The following is a 25,741-nucleotide window of genomic DNA, read 5'->3' as shown; positions in this document are numbered from 1 at the left end:
ACTAGATCAGTTGAGCAGATTATTCTCAGTATAGTGTGGCTCTCAAATCTTCTCTGAAGCCATTGACCAGATGTTAGGGTTACTCACTCTTCAGGGTAGTGAGCAGGGAGGGTGGAGTTAGTGTTGTTTCTCCTATGTGAAGGGACAGAGAACGCAACAACGGTCAGTGAAAGATAATGTGTCAGACTTGCTCGTTTGAATGCTTCAATGCACATTTTAGAGCTAGGAGGAGAGCAGACCTAGATGTGCTAAACATGGCTTCCTACAGTATTTTCTTCTATCATTTGAAATGCCCATTTCTAAGGAAAACCAGGGCTAAACTATGGGTGATAGCATGCCCACGGTTAGCTCCTTTTTGGCATTAGTACGGCTTGTGGGAGGCTTAAGTTAAGCAACGAGGTTGAAAATCTACTCCCTAAAGGCCTGACTTCTGTCACAGTTCAAACTCCAATTTTTAAGAGTGGAAGACATAAGTCCATCCCTGGATCAGAGTTTAACAAACCAGCAATGCATGTGTTCTGTCACAGACATTGTCACAACATCTTTAACAATGTGACCTGGTAATGCCTTTGTGACCAGGTGCCTGGATGGGCCATGCTGAGAATGGGCAGACTGCAAGGAATAGGGCAGACAATCCCCCAAACTGGTGGTTTATTCTATAATTAGATTAATGGAATATCAGGGTTGGAAGGGACCTCAGGAGGTCGTCTAGTCCACCCCCCTGCTCAAAGCAGGATCCCCAACTAAATCATCCCAGCCAGAGAGGACCTTAAAAACCTCTAAGGAAGGAGATTCCACCACCTCCCTAGGTAACCCATTCCAGTGCTTCACCCCCCTCCTAGTGGAAAAGTTTTTCCAAATAGCCAACCTAAACCTCTCCTGCTGTAACTTGAGACCATTACTCCTTGTTCTGTCATCTGCTACTGCTGAGAACAGTCTAGATCCATCCTCTTTGGAACCCCCTTTCAGGTAGTTGAAAGCAGCTATTAAATCTGCCCTCATTCTTCTCTTCTGCAGACTAAACAATCCCAGTTCCCTCAGCCTCTCCTCGTAAGTCATTTGCTCCAGCCCCCTAATCATTTTTGTTGCTCTCCGCTGGACTCTTTCCAATTTTTCCCCATCCTTCTTGTAGTGTGGGGCCCAAAACTGGACACAGTACTCTAGATGAGGCCTCACCAATGTCAAATAGAGGGGAATGATCACGTCCCTCGATTTGATGGCAATGCCCCTACTTATACAGCCCAAAATGCCGTTAGCCTTCTTGGCAACAAGGGCACACTGTTGACTCATATCCAGCTTCTCATCCACTGTAACCCCTAGGTCCTTTTCTGCAGAACTGCTTCCTACCCATTCGGTCCCTAGTCTGTAGCAATGCATGGGATTCTTCCTTCCTAAGTGCAGGACTCTGCACTTGTCCTTGTTGAACCTCATCAGATTTCTTTTGGCCGAATCCAAGGAACAAAACAGCTTCTGTAACACCACATTGGTTAACAAGAAGCTATTTACAGTCCCCTTTAAGCAGTCCAGCCCTTGGTCCCCATTTAGATAAGCAAGTCTAATATAGTGAGGGTTTACTGAAAGCCTGATTTGCCATATGTGATGTTCACCAATCGAAAAGGACCAGACACTTATCTCCAGGACAGTATGAGTCTCAGATCTTACCCAGTATTCACGCAGATGCTAACCCTTTAGTGACTAGAAAAATAAAAGGACAAAGAAGAGAGTTGCAGTGGTTAAAAGATCAATATACATACAGATATGTGTAAAGTCCTTAGGTCAATTTTATAGCAGAGATAGTGAGGCTTCTGATTTGTAAAAGTTTTTCTGGAATCAGTTTAAAAGGTTATAGTCCAATAGGCAGTCCAGGAATAGTCTGTTCAAGTTCTTCCATGAGAATTCCAGGGTAAACCTGGAGACCTCAGTCTTATGGCTTGGATCTTACCTTCCATGTTAAAGTTTTAAGCAGACCTGAGATGTGAGGGTCAGGTCTGGGGCTTTCCTTTATAGCTCCCTAGCAAGCTGACAAACCTCGTGTCACAGTAAGACCTCCCCTGAGATAGAATAGGCAGTGGAGATTGTTGCTTTGTAGCTAATCTTCTATTTCCTATGCATACACAGGTAAACTAGTTGCATTCAATTAAGGCAGTTAGCTGGTACTTCCTCATTTGCATAGATAATTAAGTTGAAGACAATATAGATAATATTATTAGTTTCTTACCCTATAGTAAAACCTTAGAACGCCAGAGTTATGAACTGACAGGTCAGCCACAGACCTCATTTGGAACTGGAAGTATGCAATCAGGTAGCAGCAGAGACCAAAAAGAAAAGTAAATACAGTACAGGACTGTGTTAAACGTAAACTACTAAACAAATAAAGGGAACGTTTAAAAAAAAGATTTGATAAGGTACGGAAACTATTTCTGTGCTTCTTTCATTTAAATTAGGATGGTTAAAAGCAGCATTTTTCTTGTGCATAGTTAAGTTTCAAAGCTGTATTAAGTCAACGTTCAGTTGTAAACTTTTGAAAGAACAACTGTAACGGTTTGTTCAGAGTTACAAACAATCTCCATTCCTGAGGGTTCATAACTGAGTTTCTGCTGTATCTTACATTTTTGATCTTAAGGTTAAATGAACTATCTGCATGCATAATATAAAGCAATTAAAACACCAAAGGGAATTAACCTGTACAAGCTAATCTGTTCATTTTGTTAAACTTCTAACAATATATAGATAAACACAGATAAATACACTTAGCATCTACCCTTGATTTCTATTACTACAATTAATGGGTTAATGATTGCTGGTCTAGTACATCTCTTTGAAATTCGCATACAAGTGGATTATCTTGATTACATTTCAACGCCTCTTGTTAAATTGTTATGGGTCATACCAAGTTGGCTTTTCTGCCCATGTCTCAGTCTTTTCTAGGAACACTCTCTTGCAACAGGTATTGCATATGACAGCTTAGGAAAGTACATTATATATAAACATATGTGTATGAAACTCTGCATAAAGCCAAAATAAAGACTCTTGAAGTAGGTTTAGTTAAAGAGCAGCAGGAGCCAGATGGCACAAATATGCTTGAAATGAAATGGAGGCTGGGGTGTGGAGGGGAGTATATATATTTTGTTTCCCTTGGTTGTCAGTTCTAGTCTCAGTTACTCAGAGCAGGATGTATGCGGGGGAATATAGAACAGAAGGTAGATCAGCATCAAAGTCAATCACACTATTGGTTAAGTGTTTTAGGTACCTATGTTTTGAACGTTTAGAGTCGAAGGCACTGGTTCTCAGCCTGTTTACCACTGAAGTCTGCATATGCAGCTCTGTGTGTGTTATGTGGGCTGCATCCACACAATATATACACTACCTGTCTGGCCCTGAGGATGTCACATGGGCTGCACAGCTGTGTGCTGGTTGGGCCGCAAGCAGGCTGCAGGTTGAGAACTACCGGTCTAAGGCAATGCAGCGGCACCACTGTAAGCTCTCTAGTGTAGCCGCTCTGTGCCGAAGGGAGAGCGCCCTCCTGCTGACGTAATTAATCCATCCCCCCAATGGGGGGCCCCTCCCCACCCCTTCTGTCTGCGGCCCCACCCCTGTTCCGCCCCTTCTGCCTGTGCCCCGCCCACAACCCCACCCCTTTCTGCCCCTTCCCCAGGGCCCACCCCTGTTCCAACCAGGGTCTCCCCATCCTTCTGCCCTCCCCACTGCAGTCCCGCAACCCCTTTTTCTCCTTTCTCTCCCCCGCCACTATGGCCCCAAGACCAGAGAAGCTCTATTCCCGCACCACGGCCCTGCGACTGCAGCGAGGAGTGAGAGCTCCTCCAGTCTCAGGGCTGCAGCGGGGGTCTGGGAGCTGGGGCTTCCCCTGCCACCCCCTCTGCCCCCTCCCTCCCTCTCCCGTGCTTCTGCAGGGGACTGGGGTCGGGGCGCTGGGGCTTCTCCTGTCCCGCCTGCGCAGCGCTACTGCCGGAGAGCAGGTTGGGCCCAGGGGCTTCCCAGGGTGGGGAGCTTCCAACATCCTGTGGCTGCTGCCAGGGACCGGGTTGGAGGCTGATGGGGGCAGGGGATGGTTTCCCCTGTCCCTTGGCTGCTGCTGTGGAGCGGGGTTGGGGCGTGGGGGCTTCCCATGCCCCACCTGCCCGGTGGCCAGAGCTCCTTGGAACAGGCCCCAGGGGTCCAGTGGCTAATCCACCACTGGTCCTAATCCAGTGCCTGGCCTACTGGAGCCTGCTGCTTCCCTGAGTACTGATATAGTCTTCAGGCATCTGCCCTCCCTACAGATATATTAAACACAGATGTTGATTTGTGTTTCTCTTGTATGTAAAGACAGTTCGGTCATGCCCTTGTGGCATACTGTCAGCTGCCCTGTTTCAGAAACTCTTTGATGAACTCGACAAAGATCCTGTTAAACAGGTATGTGCATGACAATTATTAATATAGCACTGTTAATCTGTGCAGTTCTGTACAACAGTAAATAGCAAGCTTTGGCTGTGAAGACATGACATTGAGCAGACAGTACATATATATGGAGCGGTGAAGAGTCATCGATTACACGGTGTGTTCACTGTATTATTCCTAAATGGTTTTTATAGTGGCAAATTCCATTGGTTTTCAGTCAGATGGCCACTTTTCAAGTGTTGAGGCTTAAAACATTAAATGCATCTCCCAAAAAACTTATCCAAACAGAAGCCAAACAAAAATGTTTGTAATGCTTCTTATCTTGGAGTTCTTAAGTGATTCGACTAAGCAAAATGGGTGTAAATTTTCCTATATTAGAAGATACGATTAGTAATAAGCAAGTGGAAGATGAGTTGGAGAGAGACTTCACGTTTCCCCAAAAGTTCGTTTGTAAGTTAGCTGTTATAAGTGCAGGAAACTCAAACTACCATGTATAAACTTTGTTTAAGTGACTGGACTGTGCTAGAAGAATTAAACCATTTCACATTAAAAAAAATAATCTGTCAATAGCATTACATCGAAGAGCATTTATTCAGTCTCCTCATCACGTGGTCTCTAGACCAATAAATACACTAGAAAGGATCAATACTGCAAATTTATATGTATTGTTTCCGTGGAGAATTAACAAGAAGATGAGCATATGGTGCATTATTATTTAAACACCATTTTTTATCATTAGAAGTGCATACGGGAATTAACTAAAATCACACATGGTAAATAGGTTTGTGATGAAAAGTGTGAGGCATTTTAAAAGTTTTAGCATCATGAGAAAGTCCCATTTTAAGGTAAATCATTGTCCCCACATGTTTATTTTTTGGAGGACAATGTCAAAGCCTCCCTCAATAGAAGTCTTGCCTCCCAGTCCTTGAATGAAGTCATTTTTGCTTCAGTGAAACATACAATCTTAAAGCTTGTGTGCACACAGCTGCATTGATTTTTTTAACTTAAACTGGCTTTAAAACTTTTTATAAACTGGTGCAAACCCTTGTCTGGACATTCATATTTTGGTTTAAGGTGGGCTTACTTTGATTTAGCTTTAACTGATTCCTAATCAACATAAGCTAGATCAAAATAAACTTGTTCTAAACCAAAATAACAGCATTCATGTGGTTTTTGGCACCAATATCACTGAACTGGTTTAAAAATCACACCTTTAGTTAAACGGATACAACTTTATGTGTAGACCAGGCTTTAGGAACAAATTCAGTCCTGCCATAAATGTATGCAATGTCTCTGAAATTTGAGCTCTGTGGAGTTTTGCTCCCTGCTTGCATTTGGGTTGAGTTTATCCTTTATTCTTCTCTTAAATTGGGTCTTTCTCCCTACTCCTCCTAACAAAGGTTTTAGATTCTGAATCTCAAAAATGTCTGTGTTCTTTTCTTTTCAGCATCCTCCCACACCGGAGTACCAGTCTCCTTTTCTGCAGAAAGTGCAGTTTGCTTTTGGCCATCACTTCTTTGGCTACTTAGGGAACGTTGTAGCACTAGCAAACATAATTTCTATATGTGTAAGTATTGATTTTTGCATCAGAAACAGAACAGGATTTAGTTTTGTACATTACTTGGCATTCCTACCACCACCTTATGGCAGAGGTCTCTATTATGGATTGTTTAATCCAGAATATTTAAAACTAAGGAATAATTTCTCTGTTTAGAAAGGTGTCTGCAGAGTGTAATAATAACTAGCTCTTGCATAGTACTTCTAATTAGTAGATTTCAAAGTGCATTACAAAGGAGATCAGTATCATTGATCTGAGGCACAGAGAGGTGAATAAGGAATCATATATTTTTTTCTTAGTTTTTAAAGTGCCCTACTGTCTCAGAGCTGGGGGGTGGGTGTGGGGAGGAGCCCATCTTAATTTTAGGTGGTGCATTTTTGCTCTAGGGTACAGCAGCCAACTATTGATTCACCAGAGGTTTTTTGTTTTTCCAGGTCATCTTGGTAATGGATGCAGATAAGCAGCTTTCTGAACGGGATGACTATTTCTTGGGGGTAAGAAGTATCAATGTCTTATGTGGTTGCTGTTGCTCCTCAAAGCTTAATTCTAAGGATGTTCTTCACTTTACACCTTCTAGGCTATAAATTGTTTTTTTATCCTGTACTATCTGCTGGAAATGCTGCTGAAAATACTGGCAATGGGGTTTAAAAGATACATATCGTACCCAAGCAATAGATTTGATGGACTTCTGACTGTAATTCTGCTGGTAAGTTCATGGGGCAACTTCCACTAAGTTCTTGAAAGTGAGTTTCTAGGATGACCCAGATCTAATGTCAACATTATTTGCTTGAGTCAGAGAGAACGATTTATACAGTCTTGGCACATGTGAGAAACTGATCAATACATTTTTCATATTGAAATTAAATTTTGTCTTGATCCTTGTATCTCAGAACAATGCAGAACCTTTAGCGGACAACGTTGTGGAAGCATTTTTCACTACTACTGGTTGGCATGTAGCTTGGTCAAAAATTTACCCTTCAGTGATGAGGTCTACTTGTTTATATACACTCCGACTGTATTGATATTCCAGAATATTAATAGATATATTTTACCCCTCATTTTGGAGATAGATATTTGGAGTTGTGAGCGTCTCCATACACAGCCTCCTCAGTGTTAAATCTGAAGAGCTCAAGTCTCTTAAACAAAATAACAATAAGAGAAGCTATTGCATTTTAGGGTGACTCTACACTAGTGTAGCTGTGGTAAATCGATCCCCGATCGCTCTGCCGTCGACTCCTGTACTCCACGGCGGCAAGAGGCAGAAGCAGAGTCGAGGGGGGAGCGGCGGCAATCAACCCCACGCCGTGAGGACGTGAGGTAAGTTGACCTAAGATACCTCAACTTCAGCTATGCTATTCTCATAGCTGAAGTTGCGTATCTTAGGTCGATTTGCCCCCTCCCCCGACCCCAGTGTAGACCAGGCCTTACATAATCTGTAATAACCTTACCATTTGGGTGGGGAGTAGCAGACTAATTATTCAGGTAGTTATTTGGTGACAGCTGCCTGAGACCAGATTCAAGTCTGGTGTAATGGATTTACACTTCCTTAGACCAGATCTAAATTTGGTATTCTGCACCCACTTAAGAGCCAACAGTTGCTTTTTTGCTTTTTGTCCAACTATGTTTGTTTAGATAGTTTTTGCCCAAGAGGCCAACAAGTTGGTGTTTAAACTTCTGGCTTTAAAACAAGAAGCCTTTTCCAGTTTAATGTGGGGGGAGGAGAATTCATTGTTCATGCACACTGGATTTAAATGGAGGACATTCTTCAGTTGCCCTTTGTAATCACCCAGATGGGGGAGCTGAAGGAAGTTAGGGCTTAAATCCCATTTAAATACAATTGAATCTGGGCACCTTTCTTAGGCTCCTCTGAAAACCTCCAATTCTTAATACCCTATAAGATCTCTTAGTAGAACAGTAGTAAAAGCCTTTGTTTTCTTTATATTTTCAAAGTTGTTTCACTAATGATATTCTCAAAGACTAGGTGAAAAATTCTAACTTATTCTAAATTCTAAAACTTGCCATTTTCAACTTGGATTCCATAGAATTAGTTTCTCTGAAACTATTATTGCAGTTCTGAAACTGCTAGTCTGCCTGCTGCGAGGTCTTATACCTAAACAAAACCCTGCATGCACTTTACTTCTTGTGCAGAAATAAGTTAAGGTTTACTTCCCACCACTGGATTTGGGTGGGGAAGCAGGGGTAATTTTGTGATCTGGTAGCTGAAATTGACAATTACCTAGCTTTATAGCAAGTCAAATTAGTGACTAAAACTCTTGTCCCTGTCTGTTTGGAAGAAGTTTGAGGTCAAGTTCTTGAGACTTTAATTCACAAAACAAACATCAGAGTTGCTGCAGTTTTGCCTCTTTTCTTTTGTAATAAAAGGTTTTGGAGGTCTCAACTTTTGCTGTGTATGGATTTCCTCATCCAGGCTGGTATGTATTCTTTGTAAGCATTTCTAGCTCTTCTGAAAATTGTAGCATAAGGAAACTAACTGGTGTTGGGACTTAAAATATCCTGGTCAAAAATTGCATAGCTCACATGTACTCTCATTGGTTCAGTGTCCAGGGACAACTAACTATTTATAAACGTTGGTTGTTCTTATTTTTCAAACATGATACACATTAGCTATTTGTCTACATATGCCTGCTGTAACTTGCCAGACCTACTAAAAAAAACCACCTGCCTACCATAACTTGTCAAACCTGTTAAAAGCTACTTCAGTAATTCACCTCTCCAGTCACTAGAGGTCAGGCAATACAGAGAATTGGGAGAATACTGTTCTATTAGATCTCTGACAGAATTCAAAAAATCTATTCTGCTGTTCTGAGAGAAGGATGAGTATATGTACCGTGAGGGCTGGCTTAGAATGAAAGCAGAGCAGACTTGGAGAAATAGTTTGTGTCCCTATAGTGCAAAGTATATGAAATGAAATTTAATGTATTGCAAACAATAACTGGTGCTACCCTTGTTCTGTTTCTGTAACAGGCTACAGTTAAACCTAACTGTATAGACTCTTATCACAACTTTCACTGTAGCTTTAAGTTTGAGTTTTGTTGTAGAAATAAGTTGTAGATACAGAATTTCTCTCCTCTCTCTCTGTGTATTGAGTAAAGATTTTTAAAATATACGCACACAGTAACCAAGCAGTGGTTTAATTACTGCTCTTTGCTTCTCATGGCTCTTGAGTTAAGACTGTTGAGTGGCTCTTTCCCCTTAAGTAGAAGAACAAGAATCATAGATGCTCCTTTAAAAATGGCACGCTGCTGCAGCTGACTCTTGCTTTAAACAGTCATACAAGTGATCTGCTTCCACTTACTTTTGGAAAAAGAGTCTGTCCTCCATTTTCCTGTGACAGTCATTTGTAATGGACTCCAGCACTTAACTTTCTTCCCTCTGTGTTGAAGGGCCAACTTTTAAAAGAAATTTTCATATGAATTTTATCCCGCTTTAATGTAGGCATTTTCTGAGTCTTATTTCATATAGCAGTCTTTGAGTGCTTTGAGTGCTTTGAGGTAACTGGTAATTAGCTGTCATAGCTAGAAAAACTGTTTCATTCGGAATGCAATTCGAATGACATATCTGAGTTAAATGTGATGGTTGGATAAACTCTGTCAGAAGGATATTAATAGCTGTGAACAAGCTATTTACAGTGGGTTCTCTGAATTTAATTAATTTCCCACGCAAATTCATCTGATAAATTTGGGCTTAACTTTGCCCTTTGATTTGTGAATGCACATCATTATTATTTGATATCATATTTGTATTGCAAGAGCATCCACAGGCACCAGTCAGGGATCTGATGCTCTATTGTGCTAGGCACTAACACCCACCCACCACAGAGTGAAAGGAATGTCCCTGCCAAAAGAACATACAACCAGGTGGATCAGAATTAATCTTGAGATGTCCGTTACAGCGTGTTAGCTGATTGTTGGGTCTGCATGGGTATGTCTACATTGCAATAAAAGACCCATGGCATGGCCCTGGATGGTCTAGGTCAGCTGACTAGGGTAAGAGAATATAAAATTGCAGTGAAGATGTTTGGACTCAGGTTGGAGCCCAGGCTCTGGGACCCTCACGCTCATGGGGTCTCAGACCCCAGGCTCCAGCCTGAGCCTGAACATCTGTTACTGCAAATTTATAGCCCCACAGCCTGAGCCCTGTGAGCCTGAGTCAGCTGACCCAGGCCCTGAGACTTGGTGCTGTGGGTTTTTTATCACAGTGTGGACATAACTGGCAGTGTATTAAAATATTTCCAGAGTATGCCTTCTGTGCTGGGATTTCTTAGTTCTTGCTTTAGGATTTGGATTGAGTATCTTTTGTTACCTGAATCATGGCTTTGGAATTTTCACTTATTTGTTGGAGAGTTTTGCATTTTCTAGTAGCCTTTTTCCCTCCGAGCAACAGAAGCACACAATGTTCCAATGTAAGAGCCGACTATTATTAGCACTGAGTTTTCAAATGTGACCCTGTAATGTGCAGAATGCTGTTTTAGTTAAGCAGTAAGGCATGGCAGGATGTACGATAATTTGTGTGAATTCAGTGTGTCGATTGAAGGCTGAGTGCAGCAAAACCAATTATATTAGTGTATTAGTAGCCAATAATGCACATCCCTTCTGTAACTGCACTACTCTGGGATCTCTTAACTGCAGCGCACTCTTTGTATTTTTTCATTGCTATTCATCGACTGTGAAAGTCAGTTAATACTTGGAAAGATAAAAACAAATCCTTATGAGTAAGGAATTATCACGGAAAATAGTAGAAAAGTTTGAATGTGATCGATGCTTTTCTTTTTCTTGGAATATTTTAATTAAAATATCCTATAAGATCATGAGGTCTGCCTGCTGTCTACACACATTTTTAACATGGACTTTAGAAAAGGAATCTAAATGGGTAGAGCATTCTGCCACTGTATCAGTTATGAGGTGCACTGCCATGACTCTAGCTTCTCTCCTCCCTCGTGAGTTAGTAGTAGCCTGGCTCAGCATGGATGCAGCATACTCCTAGACAGGGTCAGGTTTCCAGAGGGACTTGCATCTAACCTATTTCTTTCACTTCCATTCAGAGAATTCAAACTACACAAAGTCAATCTCCTTTGAGGAGACTGGAGAAGGGCTGTCTGGTAGAAACAAAAATCACTTGACCAGGCATTTCAATACACATTTAAACAGCTAGGGATGCATGTATGTCATGTCTGCATTTAAAATTGTAGCTTAAGTGATGGCAGCTATCTGTGGATCCCTTCCTTGTCAGTCATTAATGTTTCCTGTGGCTGAGACTCCGGTCAGGTAAATTTTCAGCTCTGTAACTGTCAGCATTAGATTTATAAAGAGATTATACATGATGAAATAGAACTTCCTTTTTCTAAAAATTATTAACCCACAAATGCTGAGCAAAATTTGTGAAGAACAAATGAAAAATTATCACCAGTTGCTTCTCCATTGGTTTTTTTTATTTTTTATTTTATTTTTTTTTAATGTCACTAGCTATTTCTCTAATTTGTACCATTACTCATGTGTCTTTCGTAGGAGACCCGAAATGATGGGGTTGCTGTCTCTGTGGGATATGGTGCGCCTGGTGAATATGCTAATTGTATTCAGATTTCTGCGGATTATCCCTAATATGAAGGTGCGTGTGCCTTGCTTTTTCTCACTTCCTGAATTCTCGACTAGTCCAACGATGAAACTTCCTAGAACCTTCTCAGAATAATAACCCTTTCATCGCAGATGGGCTTGAATTGCATTGAAGAGGCATCGGAGTTGGGTTTACAACTTGGAAACTCCTCGCTCTGTCCCCTTCCAGCATGTGGAGTGATGCGGGAGGGGGGAAGGTATATACAATGATCTGGTGGTTTGGATGTGGTCGCCCATCTCCTTTTATGCTGGTGATAGGGGGCCCTGCCTAAGATGGGGGCCTGTGCAAGTGCACTGAGTTGCCCATTGGTTAATCTGGGCCTGAGTGTAGCTGTGGCAGCATGGGCTAGCTACTCAAGTAAAGTCCTGTGAGAGAGCCTAGGCACGTACTCAGGCAGCTGCCCGAGCTGCAACCAAGTTGCGGTGGCCACACTGCTATTTCTAGCCCACTAGTTGGGTGAAAGCTAGCGCACCCGTGTCTAAGGTGGAAATTTCCGAGGTGGAAATTCCAGCTGCAGTGTATACATACCCTATAAGTGACCTTTTGTCTTATGTTGCCCCTCTTGAATACCTGAGTGGATACAACTAAAATGAGGAATTTACAATAGTTTCTAGGTGCTACGCTGGCTCCTCCACCTAATTTCTTTAACAAACCCTGTGTTTGAGGGCCTTGTATTGGGATTTTGTTGTTCATGTAAATAGCAACCTAGGATGAGACAACTACTTTATTTTAACTTGCAGTCTAGGTCAGGATTTGAACACAGATTCACAAAGGTGACATGCCTGTGCACTTATCCTTGTAATTGAAATTACTTCCCACATCCTCGTATCCTACCCTACCTACTTACAATCCACGCCCAATTTCACCTCAGGTTCAAAGAGCCGATGCAGTATATGGAAATTTTCCTCTTAAAAGTGCAAATCTTACTTATTTCTGGCTTGCAGTGTGTCTGTAGCTGTATCAGTCCCAGGTTATTAGAAAGACAAGGTGGGTGAGGTAATTTCTTTTGTTAGACCAACTTCTGTTAGTGACGGAGACTAGCTTTTGAGCCACACAGAGCTCTTCAGGTCTGGGAAAGGTACTCCGAGCTGAAGAAGAGCTCTGTGTAAGGTCGAAAGCTTGTCTCTCTCCAACAGAAGTTTAAAAGATACTACCTCACCCACCTTGTCTCTGTGGTCTGTGATGGGATGTTAGATGGGTTGGGATCTGAGTTACTACAGAGAATTCTTTCCTGGGTGCTGGCTGGTGAGTCTTGCCCACATGCTCAGGGTTTAACTGATTGCCATATTTGGGGTTGGGAAGGAATTTTCCTCCAGGGCAGATTGGCAGAGGCCCTGGAGGTTTTTCGCCTTCCTCTGCAGCATGGGGCCCGGGTCATTTGCTGGAGGATTCTCTGCAGCTTGAGGTCTTCAAACCGCAATTTGAGGACTTCAGTAACTCAGTCATAGGTTAGGGGTTTGTTACAGGAGTGGGTGGGTGGGTGACATTCTGTGGCCTGCATTATGCAGGAGATCAGACTAGATGATCATAATGGTCCCTTCTGACCTTAAAGTCTATGAGTCTCTCTTGTTTCAGATTTGTATCAAGTGATGCCAGTATTAACCATTGATGCCAGTATTAACCATTGAGGATAATATAGTGTTGCTCTGAGATTGAGTCCTTCTAATTCTCTTATCACTCTGGTCAGTTGAAAGCTTTGGTCCTAGACAACAGAGGCTAGTGCATAGCAAGTGAGCCTGCTGTAGAAAGGCAAAAACAGCCAACATTTGGAGCTGTACACCTGGAAATATTGAAGCTGCTTATAGCAGTGGTGAACCCATATGAGGGACAGATCAGCCAGGAACAATCTGGCTCAGCCTTGTTGCATGTCATATTCATATGTTATGCTCAGCTAGTACCAGACTGTAGACTGCACCTGGGAAGAAAGCAGGCTTGGGTAGTTCCAAGAGACACATTACCCTATTCAGAATTGGGTGAGGTCTCTCAGGCTGCCTAGGCTGGGAGATCCCGGGAGCCTTTGCATCCCAGTTCAGTAGAACAAATGTTTAGCTAATGTCAGGGTGAAGTGCAAACTGGAAAGTGAGGGAGTGTGGTCTAATGATTCAGACACGGGATCAAGAGTCAGGAGTTGTGGACTCCATTCCTGGCTCACCTATGGTCACCGTCTGACTTTGGGCAAGTCACTTATGGTGTTTGCCTCAGTTTCCCAGTCTGTAATTGTGACAGAAATGACAATTTCCTGCAGTATCCTTGACTATTAAATTTATGTAGTATTCTGGGCTGAGATTGTATATAACTCTTTGGGTGGGGAAAGAGGTAAGCTATGTAACTACTGGGAGTACAAAAGACTACTGAAAATGTGCCATACAAGTGTGGACTTTTGGGACAATAAGTGTTAAGTGGATTTTCTGGGGATTCGCTAGGGAGAGGTTAATGCAAATTCCCCAACTCTGGTTATGCAAAACCCCAGCTTTTTGAAGTTTTGCCCTGAATGGGTGTTTGTCTGCTGATTTACCTGTCCAAGCCAGTTAAATGTCCAAGCCAGTTAAAGAAACGGCTGTTCTGCCCAGTCCAAGAGGGTGGGGGACCCAGTTGTGGCTGCCCTTGGCTGGAGCTGGGGTGACCTATGGTAAGCTTTTTAGCATGTGTGTAGGTTTTTTTTTATTGATTCAATATGTTTTCTCTGTAGTCTGTTTACCTTAAGAATAGATGTGTTTACTTAGATGGAGCCGTGTGGTAACATAACTGGCAGTACACTTCAGAGAAAAAGCAAAGTGCAGATACTGGCCTGTTAAGGCAATCTGGTTTGCTGGGGATATCACAGTGTAACCCAAGGAACTCTGAAACCCCCAATCAGGAGGGAGAAAGACAAGGGTCTCAGCTGAAGACAGGTGATGGCTGGGAGCCTGAAAGCTTGAAGTGGATGCCCTAAAAGGACTACAGAGGGGGAATACAGTTACTGCGAAACTGTGACAGTACTATTGTAATAGCATCCACCTCAGAAGAGTATACGGCTTCATTCATTAACTGTACTCAGTATGTGGCGATCCATGGATGAAAATCACTGCTATTGTTTGTATTGTCAAAGCAGCTAGGAGTCCCAGGCATGAGTCAGGACCTCACTGTGCTAGATGCTGTATTAGAAGTGCAAAGTATTTAGCTGCACTTCGTTTTCCCAGCCTGCCATCATTTTGTATCATTTTAGTTACAATAGATCAGTGGGGCTTAAAAATGTATAATAAAATATAAGAATTCTGTGTTTTGTTTTAGTTCATGGCTTTGGTTGCCAGTACATTGCTGGATCTGGTGAAAAACTTAAGAGCCTTTGCAGGGCTGCTGGTGGTGAGTTACAATTTGAGATTGTCAGTCTTTCTATAATATGCTGCAATATAGGGTACGCTTTCAACAGAGTAAACCAGGGAGAGGTACATACATTGTCCCCAGTAACAATAGCAGAAGCTACATGACTAATTTCCATCAAACAGCACATCAGATATTTGCTTCCAAGTGTTCATCCTGCCCCTTAGCAGTGCAACCCTTCCTAAGGAATCAACAAACTAGTTGATTATTATATGTGGAGCTGGTAGCAACTTTCCATTCGAAGACCCTCTATTCAGTTGCTTAAAACTTTACAAAACTTTAAGCATTCAGGATGAAATTTCCGGTTTCTGCCTCAGGCCTTTTTAAGTTTCAGCTGAAACAGTTCAGCCATGTCCAAGAAGAAGGTTAAGGAAATATATGTTGCCCACATTAAAATCCACTCAAACAACTAGAGCCCTGCGCAGATACAGAATTTATATCTGCGGATATAAAGCGGATATCCGCGGAGCTGCAGGGCTCTACCAGGAACCGCAGTGGTGAAAGTAGCAGCATGTCGGGCCTCGGCTCACAGGAGCCAGGATCCAGGCCAGGCAGCTCCTCCAGTGTGGCTGTAGCGTCCCCAGCCCTGCCCATGGGGGCAGGCACTGGGTTTACCAGCAGCTGTCCTCGGTTGTGCTAGAGTGTGCAAGCAGCTTTCATGCTCCCAGACAGGAGATGCACCACAGTCTCTGCCCCAAGGAGCTTACAGTCTAAGAGATCGATCTTGTGATAGGCTGAGCACCCTCAGTTACCATTAATTTCAAATATTTTTGTTTAAGTTAGAGTTGAGGATGCTCAGTTGATCTCTTTGCATGATGAGGCCTTATTACATTTATTGTTGATTTGAGACTTATTTTTTCCAACGTTAGTCTGCAACATACACTGTTCGTATCATGTTCGTTATTTATTGGCCAGTTTCTCTTTTGACTGTTTACTGTGTATATTTGACTTCATTTCATAGCTGGTGTTACAGGACATAAAACTGGTTTATCATTGCTAAGCCAGATGCCCCACCTACTGGCAGACTGTGGAGGTGTAGCATCAACTGGATCCAACATGTTTAAAATCCTCTTTTATGTAGCTCAGAATATAATACCCTTTTCCTTCCTGGGACTTTTTTAATAACAATATAGAAACATGAGAACTGAAATTATCCTGGCATTTTCACTAGAAAGCTCATGTTGTTTCAAGACAGCCTAGTAGTAACTCTTCTTCAGTAAGAGTTATAAAGCATTGACAACTCTCTGAAGGTTATTTCTAAGGCAACTTCTGACATAAGGTAAAATTTTCAAAAGTACCTGAGTGATTTCAAAACAAGTCCCATTTTCGAAAGGCACTTAGTACTCATTGATAATCAGTGGGAGTTGGTCCTTTTTCAAAATGGGAATTATGCTCAAAAGTCACTGAAGCACTTTTGAAAATTTAACTTTAGCATGATTACAGCTGTGCTTCTACAAAGGTTTCTGATTAAATATAAATAGCTGATTTAAATTTGGCCTTAGCTTAGGTTTGGTAGAAGCTTGCTTTTAGGAAATCCAAGTCCAACAGCAATCTTCCCATAACTTTTTTAAAATCCCAATAGAAATAGTTTTTAACAGCCACATCTCTGTAGTGTTTTCAGTTCAGCCATCACAGCACAGAGAACCAGAAGGTGAAACTTATCATAAAGAAAAGTGACTTCATCATTTTTTTTTAACAATTCCCCGCTGACTAGACTATAGAAAGAAAGCATACAGCATAGAGTGAAAAATAAGTGGGCTTTAAAAAGTTCTTTCAGTTCTAATAACCCATGGTAATTAAACAAATTTCCTTGCCTCTGTTACTCCATGAGTTTTAAGTTGATTGTGTTCCTTTTTAACATGGAATGGTCTCTGAGGAGCTTATCTTACAACTCCCTAATTTATTTAGTTTTTGAGTATTTTAGTGACTAATGCTAATGTGTATTCCTTTCCAGGTGGTTTTCTATGCGTTTGCTATAACTGGCATAGTGCTATTTAAAGGTGCTGTTGTTCCTATGGGAAATATCAGGTAAGGCTTTATTCTAAATGTCCAGTATTTGGAAAGATACTCTTGGTTTTTGAATCCCACTTTATACCTCTGTTCTTATCTTCCTGGACTCTTTGATAAGTACCTCCATCCACAGTCTTCTCTTCTGTACACTTCTCACTATTATAGTATACTTTTTAATTTGTGGTGGGCCAAGAATCTTGGACTCGTTTACTCTGAGCCTCTTATTTGTCGCTTCCTTTCTCTCCAGTCTGTCACTAATCTCTTAAATCTTGCAGGTTTTCCTCCCCTGCTCACTATTCTATCGTTCCAATGTCCCATCACTGTTTTGAGTCTCCAGAATGCTCATCACCATCTTGGAAATTTCAGACCCTTTTCTGCTTTCTCTCTAACTAGTGCTCTCTTTCTGCCTGTGTGGAGGTACTCAACTCAAGGCAAGCGTTCTACCTATAGAACAGGTTATAGCATATTATAATAACATTACACTCTAATTTCATTGTAGTGTTGTCAATACAACATCTGGTAACAGGACTTTGCAGTGTGGGACCTATGAGCAGTTGGAGTATTGGCCAAACAACTTTGATGACTTTGCTGTGAGTGTGGTTGCTAGTGGATTATGTTCTGTGTTTTCTGAAGATGTCTAAATAGTGACAGTTAGTGCAATAACCACTCAACCTCTGTTTCATCTTGTTCCTTAGGCTGCAGTAGTAACTCTCTGGGATGTCATGGTGGTGAACAATTGGCAAGTTTTCCTGGATGCATTTTCAAGATATTCAAGTCCGTAAGTAATAAAACTGGTACCTAAGAAGACCCTCCATTGGGGTATTATCCTGTGTTCTAATCAACATAGTTCTTCAAAGTAAATGGGCAGAAACTATAGACAGATCTCACATATTATGATCTGGGAACAGGAATTGCGTATGAAACTTCTGCCTGCCTGCTGCTATGGAGCTGCCTCTCTTCAAATCCACCTAAGTATCTAGTAACCAAAACTTGCCACTTAATGGACAGCTGTTTATTGGTCTATGCAAAATTGGTAGTCTCAGTCCAGTGCCCAGTGGGCATCGCATTTAGCAATAATTTGGAGTCTTTGTTGGCAGTTGACTTGACCCAGAATTGAATTGACCCTGGAGATTGGACTCCATATGAGTTTGCTTCACCCGCCTGTGCTCCTTCAAGGCCAACCTTGAGATGTGTTGGTAGATCACTGTGGGGAAGCTTGTGTTGTTGCTGTATCAGTTCTGTGGATAAACGGAGGTGTTCAGTCTCCTGTGTTGTCAGTCTAGCATCTTTCATTCGCATTAAGTAAACATGGATAGTTTAAGAATCTTGATTTTCTTTAAGTTAATTTTTCCTTCCTTTGGTGTCTCAGTTGGTTAAAGCACAATGCACTATACCGTGGCAGTTTTGCCATTGACTTTGGTGGAGCCAAGATTTCACTTCATATTTCTTTTTCAGAATTCAGACTCGGAAATTGATGTGATATGAGTGTGTGTTTGTGTGACGGGTGGTTGGGGATGGGTTCTGATGGGGGGCAGTATATTTATCTCTCAACTGATTGAGATCCAAACTTAACAAATGGTTTCTCCCAGACTACTGTTTTATTTTATGAAAACGTTGAAGCTTTTCACGGGGAAAAATGTAAGTCCATAGCTTTGAACTCTCATGGCTTTTTAAGGGATGAAGGCAGGGGAGAAACATTTTCATTATAAGGTGGAATTGTTAGTCTCATAATATTGTACACATCTTTATTTTTTTTCTTTAATATCCTCCTTCTCCAGGTGGTCAAAGGTCTATTTTGTAGCCTGGTGGCTAACTTCCTCTGTCATCTGGGTCAATTTGTTCGTAGCCTTACTTCTGGAGGTAAGGGAATGAGTTTTAGCTGTAGATTCTTGAAGGGTGTGAGAATTTGTATGCAGATCTATTGGAAGTAGAGTTTTGCCATTATGTGAAGTTGAGCACTCAGTGATGGAATAAATCCAAAGCTTGTCCAGGCTTAAGAGGACATCTAGTGATAAGAGTAATTATGGACATAATAATTAAATTAACTTTAGAGAATATTGTCCATCCAATATCCTCTAATGGGAATGAAAAGAGAACAGTTATTATTAGCATGAACTGACCCAACTATTCTTGTGTGTGTCTGGTCACCCCTTGGCACACGAGAACTGTATTAAGCTGGAGGGTGTATTTTCTGGATGAGGTCATACAAACCAAGGTCCTGCTTGCTTTGTGTAGACATTAAAGACTCCAGAGCACTCATTGCAATAGTAAGTATTTTTTCCAGGGTCTTTTGGACCGCATTTTTCCTGCTCCCTTGTTGTATGTTATACTATTTGCTGGTTGGCCATCACTATCTGCCCCAGAGCTGGTTTGCATTTTATTGGTGCTGAATGATTATAGTTTGTAAACAGCTTTGAAAGGTATAAATGTAAGGTGTTCTCAGGGGCGGCTCTAGACATTTCACTGCCCCAAGCACGATGTCATGCTGTGGGGGGCGCTCTGCCGCTCGCCGGTCCCGCGGCTCCGGTAGACCTCCCGCAGGCGTGCCTGCAAGCCGCGGGACCAGCGGACCCTCCGCAGGCATGCCGCCGAAAGCATCCTGCCTGCCGCCCTCCCGGCGACTGGCAGAGCGCCCCCCACGGCATGCCGCCCCAAGCACGCGCTTGGAGTGCTGGGGCCTGGAGCCGCCCCTGGGTGTTCTTATTTGCTATAAGACTTGCCTGTGCGCTGTACTTACCTGTGTATCTCCAGTACTAGTCACCTAGGCTGCAGGTTTGTGGTTGCCATGCCCATTACAGAGAGAGCTGGCTCTATAGGATTCCAGAAAAAGCCATTCCCATTTGCAGAGACTGTGCCATGGCTTTTCACTCCTGCAAAGGCACTGAGGCCAAGTCCAGAGAGGCTGGCCTGATTTAATGAGGTTGCCCTGTAGAGCAGGGGTCTCAAACACAGGGCCTACGGGGTTATTTTCTGCGGCCCGCGAGCTCCTCGCGGCCCTCCCGCCCTCCCCCAGTGTTTACCTAGAGCGGCTCCAGCCCGACGCACACCGGGGGAAGGGCAGGCTCCCTGCCTGCCTGCCCCCGCGCCGCCCTGGGAAGTGGCCAGAACGTGGGGAAGGGTGGGCACAGGGGTCTGTGTGTTGCTCTTGCTTCAGGTAGCACTCCCAGCAGCTCCCATTAGCCGCGGTTCCCCATTCCCAGCCAATGGGAGCTCCTAGGAGCGGTGCCTGAAACAACAGCAACATACAGACCCCTGTGCCCCTTCTCCCCCAGGTTCCGGCTGCTTCCTGGAGCAGTGCGGTGCGCATCGGGCCAGAGCCCACCCCCCGAGCCCCTCCTGCAGCTGAGCCCCCTGCCACACCCTGCACCCCGACCCCGCCGAACCCCGCACCCCTCCTGCACCCTGATCCCCTGCCCCGAGCCCCCTGCCGCACCCCGCACCCCTCCTGTACCCAACACACTGCCCTGAACCCCCTGCCCCACCCCTCCCGCACCCGAACTCCCTCCTGTACCCCGACCCCCTGCCCTGAGCCCCCTGCTGCATCCCTCCTGCACCCAGACCCCCTGCCCCGAGCCCCCTGCCACACCCCACACTCCTCTTGTAGCCCACCCCCTGCCCTGAGTCCCCTGCCTCACCCCTCCTGCACCCCTGGAGGCAGGGATGGGGTGGAGTTGGGGTGGGGATTTTGGGGAAGGGGTTGGAATGGGGGCAGGGAAGGGGTGGGAAGAGGCGGGGCAGGGGCAGGGCCTCATGGAAGGGGTGGGTTGGGGGCGGGGCCGAGGGCAGCAGTGGAGAGATGTCAGTAATGCGGCCCTTGGGCCAATGTACTAGTCCTCATGTGGCCCTCGTGGTCATTTGAGTTTGAGACCCCTGCTCTAGAGCATGGTGAGGATTAAGCAGGTTTTAAAGGTGGTGCTGAAATTAGTATATAAAAATATTGTCATGACAAGCCTGCAGCTTTACCAGTCATTTGCCTCTGCATCCTTTCTGGGAGTCTAAATAGCTACAAAATAGACTCTGGACTGCCAACATCATGTCTGAGCCTTATCTATGAGCATATTGGAAGATGTTCTACCCTTGGGGACAGCCATGCAGAGAGATCCATTGACTTCTTCGGCAGATTTGGGGCATAGATCTGGTGTAATGGCTTGGATGTGGCACTGTGTGGCAGGAAACTGTTTCTGCACAAGTTGTCCATCCGCCTCTTGTCATTGTGTAAATCAAAGCAAGCGAAGAGACAAGCCAGAAAATATATTCCTTCTTTGATAAAGCTGTGACATTTTAACTTGAAGTATGTCAAAGAAATTGCTTTTCAGCTGGGGGGAACTTAAGCAGGTGAATGCTAGCAGGGACATTTTAAAAATGTGACATTTAAATTAGGGAATGCAGTTTGTACACTCTATAGGACCCAGGAGTCCTTCAATCCCTTTCCTCTATTTTTACCTCCACCATCTCACTGTGTGACCATGAGCAAGGTACTCATCCCCGTCTGAGGCACAGAAACGTAACCAGTGATTTACCTCAAAGTGATTCACCTTCCAATTCCAGAACTTTATTCACAAGTGGGACCGTCACTCCCATCGGCAGTCTCTCTCAGAAATTGAATACCAGACAACAGTGGAATTAATGTTCAGGTGAGTCACATTAGGACTAGGTGGATAACAGCCTATTTTTAAGGATGCTAATCTCCTTTTCAAAGACAGTGTTCCAGGTGGGAACAGGGTTTGCTTCAAGCCTGGTGAGTAAGAGTACAAATCTTTTAGCTATTAGCCTGGAGCAGTCCTAAAAGTGCTTTACCTATGCCTGCCCTGACCTGGCTTAATACCTAACCTTTAGGAACATTCCACTCATATGATGCGAGGAGAACAGGTGCTAATAATGAAGGACTGCTCTGGGTGGGAAGGGTAAAACAATCCACATTTTTGGCTTTGTGTTAGACTGTGGGTGGAGAGTTGATCGTGTTGCATAAATAGAACTTGTGGTACAGATTTAATGTGCAATGGCTGCACTGGGAGCATGTTCTCATTTGACAAGTTTTTTCAGGAAAACACATCCATTAACCTCAGTTATGTTGTACTGTGTGCAGGAAATTGCTTCCCTTCTCCTTATGGGAAAACAGCTGCTGGTTTCTATGACACATCTGTAGTGTAGAAGGATGGATCACTCGCACCTGGATGCATCATTAGGAAGCATCAGCCTGTTGTAATTGAGATTATTTGCTTCAGTCTTGAAATAGGGATATTATATCTCAGTATGTACGTTGCAAAAAAATGTTGAAAAATCTCCTTTGCTGCCCTATGCAACTTATGCTTTTTTCTTTGTAGGGATGTTTTGGAAGAACCTACAGAGGAAGAGCTGATGGAAAAACTGCACCAGCATCCACACCTGCAACTGTGTAGATGACAGATTGGTGGGAGGACCAATTTATTCACGCCTTTTTTGCAATAATGTTGTCAGCTGGAGGACTGACATTGCAGTGAAATGGAATGGATTTTCTGTAAAGTGCTATTAACCTGAAACCTTACAGGAAAGCATGTAACATTTTAGTTGGCATTTTGGTTTGACTCTTGAACTCCACCTACAATGCAGAGAACTCTGCAGGGAGAACTTTTTTAATTTTTTTTTAATCGGCTCCTTTTAAAAAAAATATATTTAAATTCTTCTAATTTGACTTGATTTTAGAGTCATTTGATGGGAATATGCAGCTGTTATTTTTATTAAGTGTCAGGACAAGGAGTTGTAGACTATTTTATTTTGATTTTTTTTTAAGAAGGAAGAGAGTATTAACATGACAGTGCACTTTAATGCAAACACTTATAACCACTATGCTTGCTGCTTTTTTGCACCATAAATAATGGAACTGCCTATTCTGGCATTCAGTGTGTGCCAAGGACAGTGCCTTGAAATTCTTGACTGAATTAGGCAGTTATGCTCTAGCTTCTCAGCCTTTTTGTAATAAGGGAAACTGAAACACTATTTTTATTGAAATATGATGCCAGCATTCTTTTGTTTACTAAATGTTCATAATTATACAATCCTGTTCAAAAGTTCAGGTCGAAGGTGGAGATAGTCTGTATCAGTTTCCTTTTTTTGACCAGTGTTAAGAGTTGTGCCCATGTTGTGGTTGCATTATATTGATAACATTATCAAGATCAGTATAATTTTGGATGGAACAATCATGGCCTTGGTTTACAATCTGGAATAATTAAGCTCTACTTTGGAGAAAATATCCTCATGTTGCTTTGAAAATGAGCTCTTCCTTTTTGCATTCTGACAAGTCTTGTTTTCCCCGGGTTCATACTTAGCCAGAGTTTATTTACCTCTGCAAGAATTTTAGTGGAAACTCTGTGTAAAATATAGTCATGTATCCATCTTGGGTGGATGGGGAGCAAGCAATCATGTTCAGGCTTCCCCTTATAAACTATACCTGTATATAATACATTGATTTTTAATTCAGGGGAGTGGTACCAAAATCATTGGGGGTCATCTTATTGTTGGGTTTTTTTTTAGCTGGATAGGACCAATTCTGCAAGGTGCTGGGCCCCCCTCAGTTCTCACTGTAGTCCATGGAAGCTTTTGTGTGCTTAGTATCATGCAAGATCATATCCTTTGTGCTCTTTCCATTTGTCGTGGTCACATACGATACCACTAGCTTTAGTCACCCATCTAGCCTTTGGTGATCCATCTAGCTGTTGGGTAAATAACTTTTTGATAATACGTACATACATCCTAAAATATGTCGTAAGTGGTAACGATATGTCCCGTTTATATCGTAGTATCACTCCTAACAAGGCATTTCACCTTGACTCTTCAGGTCAGGTAACCATTAAATTACCCAATGCATTTGTGATTGATCCTATAAATAACATTTGTTAACAGTTCTCAAGTCCCTTACTCGAGATATTTACAACTAAAATAGACAAATCAACTTCAAATACACGGTTGTGACCAAGCCTGCAGTGACAAAAGGGCATGGATCAGATGACTAGATACAGTAAGTCGCTTCTGTTTCTAATTTCTCTGATCCATTTAGTCACCAAAGGATTTTAAGTGGCTCTGCAGTTGTCATCCCCATTTCTTTTCCTTTCCCAGCCATTCCCTTTCCCAAATTAGTCGTCTTTCTTTCCTATTTTCTCTCTAATGCTGGTAGCTGAAGTAAATTTTGGCTGGGATTATGGGGCATTTGATCTCAATAGCACACTTCTGTACCATCCATTTTCCAGCAGTGTCTAGAACATTCTTTGGGAACATAGGGTTTCCTCACCCACTGTGTAGTTGTACTTATGAAACAAATATGAGTTGAACTTTAAGTCACTCAGGAAATCATTATTTGCCTGTGGGGTCACATGTTAAGCCATCCTCCCATGTAGTCACCTCTGCGTTTTCTACTAGCCCCCTTCTTAATTCACTCACTCTGCGGCATCAGAAGCTTTCTTTTATTTTCACGCAGTCTCAACCTACTGTCTGTCCCCATTTCTAGCCTCCCTTCCTTTCTATTTCCAGCTCCGTCCTACCATGGAGTATCCTCTCTGTGGTGTACTAGCTGTTTTCCCCAGTTCTGGTTACATGTTTATTGTATCACAGATGTCAGAGATTGGGGAAAAAAGGCCTATTAGGTCATCTAGTCCTTGGAATCAACACAGGATTGTTCCCTATTTTCTAGCTTTTTTTCCCAGTACAGTTCGGCAGCAAGACACTCACACAGTTGAATAGGTTCCCCTATGTGATGCATCTCATCAGTAGGAAGCTGGCCTAATTTTTTCTTAGTTTAGTGTAAGCCAGTTACTCCTGGTTATTACTCTTTAACCACATTAAACAGTTCCTTTCTCTCCTTGTTGTTTCTATCCTCTATATACTTGGTGAATTAGGTATGTCCACCCTGCCAAGTGGGGCTGTCAGTTCCTGTATGCCTGGGATGCTCACCTTTCTATTTTGGCTCTTCTTTTATTTGGCCATTATGTTCCATTGTCTACCAAGGTAGCATAATTTGATATTCATATAATCTTCATAACTCATGTCTCCTGTATGCAATCCTTGCACGTGGACAGATGTGCAGAGAACAGTCTATTTTAGTGCTTGTTTGTTTGTTGTTTCTATATTGGATTGGGAATGTAATGCAGAACTACATACAGGAAATAGCGTGTCTAATATAAATTGTACTGTAAGAGGTAAATGACTGTGATATAACTCATGCTTTAAATGCACAGAGACACGAACAGGAGTGTATGTAACTATGAACAGGAGTAAATCAGAAAGATTAATTGATAAAAATGTCTCTTTTATTCCTTTCTTCCATTTACGTGTTCTAAATGTTGAAGGACCTCATATGTAGTTTGATCATCTGAAGTGCTGAGCTCTTCCCATGACATGTTGAGCACCTTCCACTCCCATTGATTTCAGTAAGAGTTGAGTGCCCGGCACTTCTTTGGCTCAAACCTACATAGAATTACATGTATGCTGTGTTGCATAATCTGGACATAGGCTTGTTGAGGGTGGGTAGATGAGAGACAGACAGACAGACACACACACTTGGAAGAAATGACCATTTGAAAGCTTTGGAAAAATGTATTAAAACCATAGTTTGGATTCTCATATGTAGATAGAAAACTTTTTGTTGCTGTATCCTCAGAGGATCTTTTTTCTTCTGGTTTGCTTTCAAAGCTGTTCTGTGGAAATGGCAAAAAAAAAAAATTAAAAAAATCGTCAACTCCATTTTAACAAATCCATGACCCAGGGAGAACTTTTCAGTGTGATTACTTTGCTTACTGTTGCCATCCAAAACTT

The 25,741-nt window shown here is 42.6% G+C and overlaps 1 protein-coding gene across 2 annotated transcripts in view; it reads left to right on the top strand.

The window, feature by feature from the left end:
- The window catches only part of TPCN2 (two pore segment channel 2), a 57,555-nt gene extending 32,327 nt beyond the window's left edge, over window positions 1-25,228 (top strand). For both annotated transcript variants that reach the window (XM_045015285.1, XM_045015286.1), the window contains 13 exons: window positions 4,327-4,413; window positions 5,846-5,965; window positions 6,391-6,450; window positions 6,534-6,662; window positions 8,339-8,388; window positions 11,482-11,581; window positions 14,858-14,929; window positions 16,902-16,975; window positions 17,457-17,547; window positions 17,653-17,735; window positions 18,736-18,817; window positions 21,506-21,591; window positions 22,282-25,228. In XM_045015285.1, coding sequence (XP_044871220.1) covers window positions 4,327-4,413; window positions 5,846-5,965; window positions 6,391-6,450; window positions 6,534-6,662; window positions 8,339-8,388; window positions 11,482-11,581; window positions 14,858-14,929; window positions 16,902-16,975; window positions 17,457-17,547; window positions 17,653-17,735; window positions 18,736-18,817; window positions 21,506-21,591; window positions 22,282-22,360 — 1,113 coding nt within the window. In that variant the 3' untranslated portion in view covers window positions 22,361-25,228. The remainder of the gene's footprint in view (window positions 1-4,326; window positions 4,414-5,845; window positions 5,966-6,390; window positions 6,451-6,533; window positions 6,663-8,338; window positions 8,389-11,481; window positions 11,582-14,857; window positions 14,930-16,901; window positions 16,976-17,456; window positions 17,548-17,652; window positions 17,736-18,735; window positions 18,818-21,505; window positions 21,592-22,281) is intronic.
- Window positions 25,229-25,741: the final 513 nt, after the last annotated feature.

This window comes from Mauremys mutica, chromosome 4 (genome assembly GCF_020497125.1).
Source record: "Mauremys mutica isolate MM-2020 ecotype Southern chromosome 4, ASM2049712v1, whole genome shotgun sequence".
Classification (NCBI taxonomy): domain Eukaryota; kingdom Metazoa; phylum Chordata; order Testudines; family Geoemydidae; genus Mauremys; species Mauremys mutica.
The sequence above is the reverse complement of the archived record's forward strand: the minus strand, read 5'-3'. Positions and strand labels throughout refer to the sequence as shown.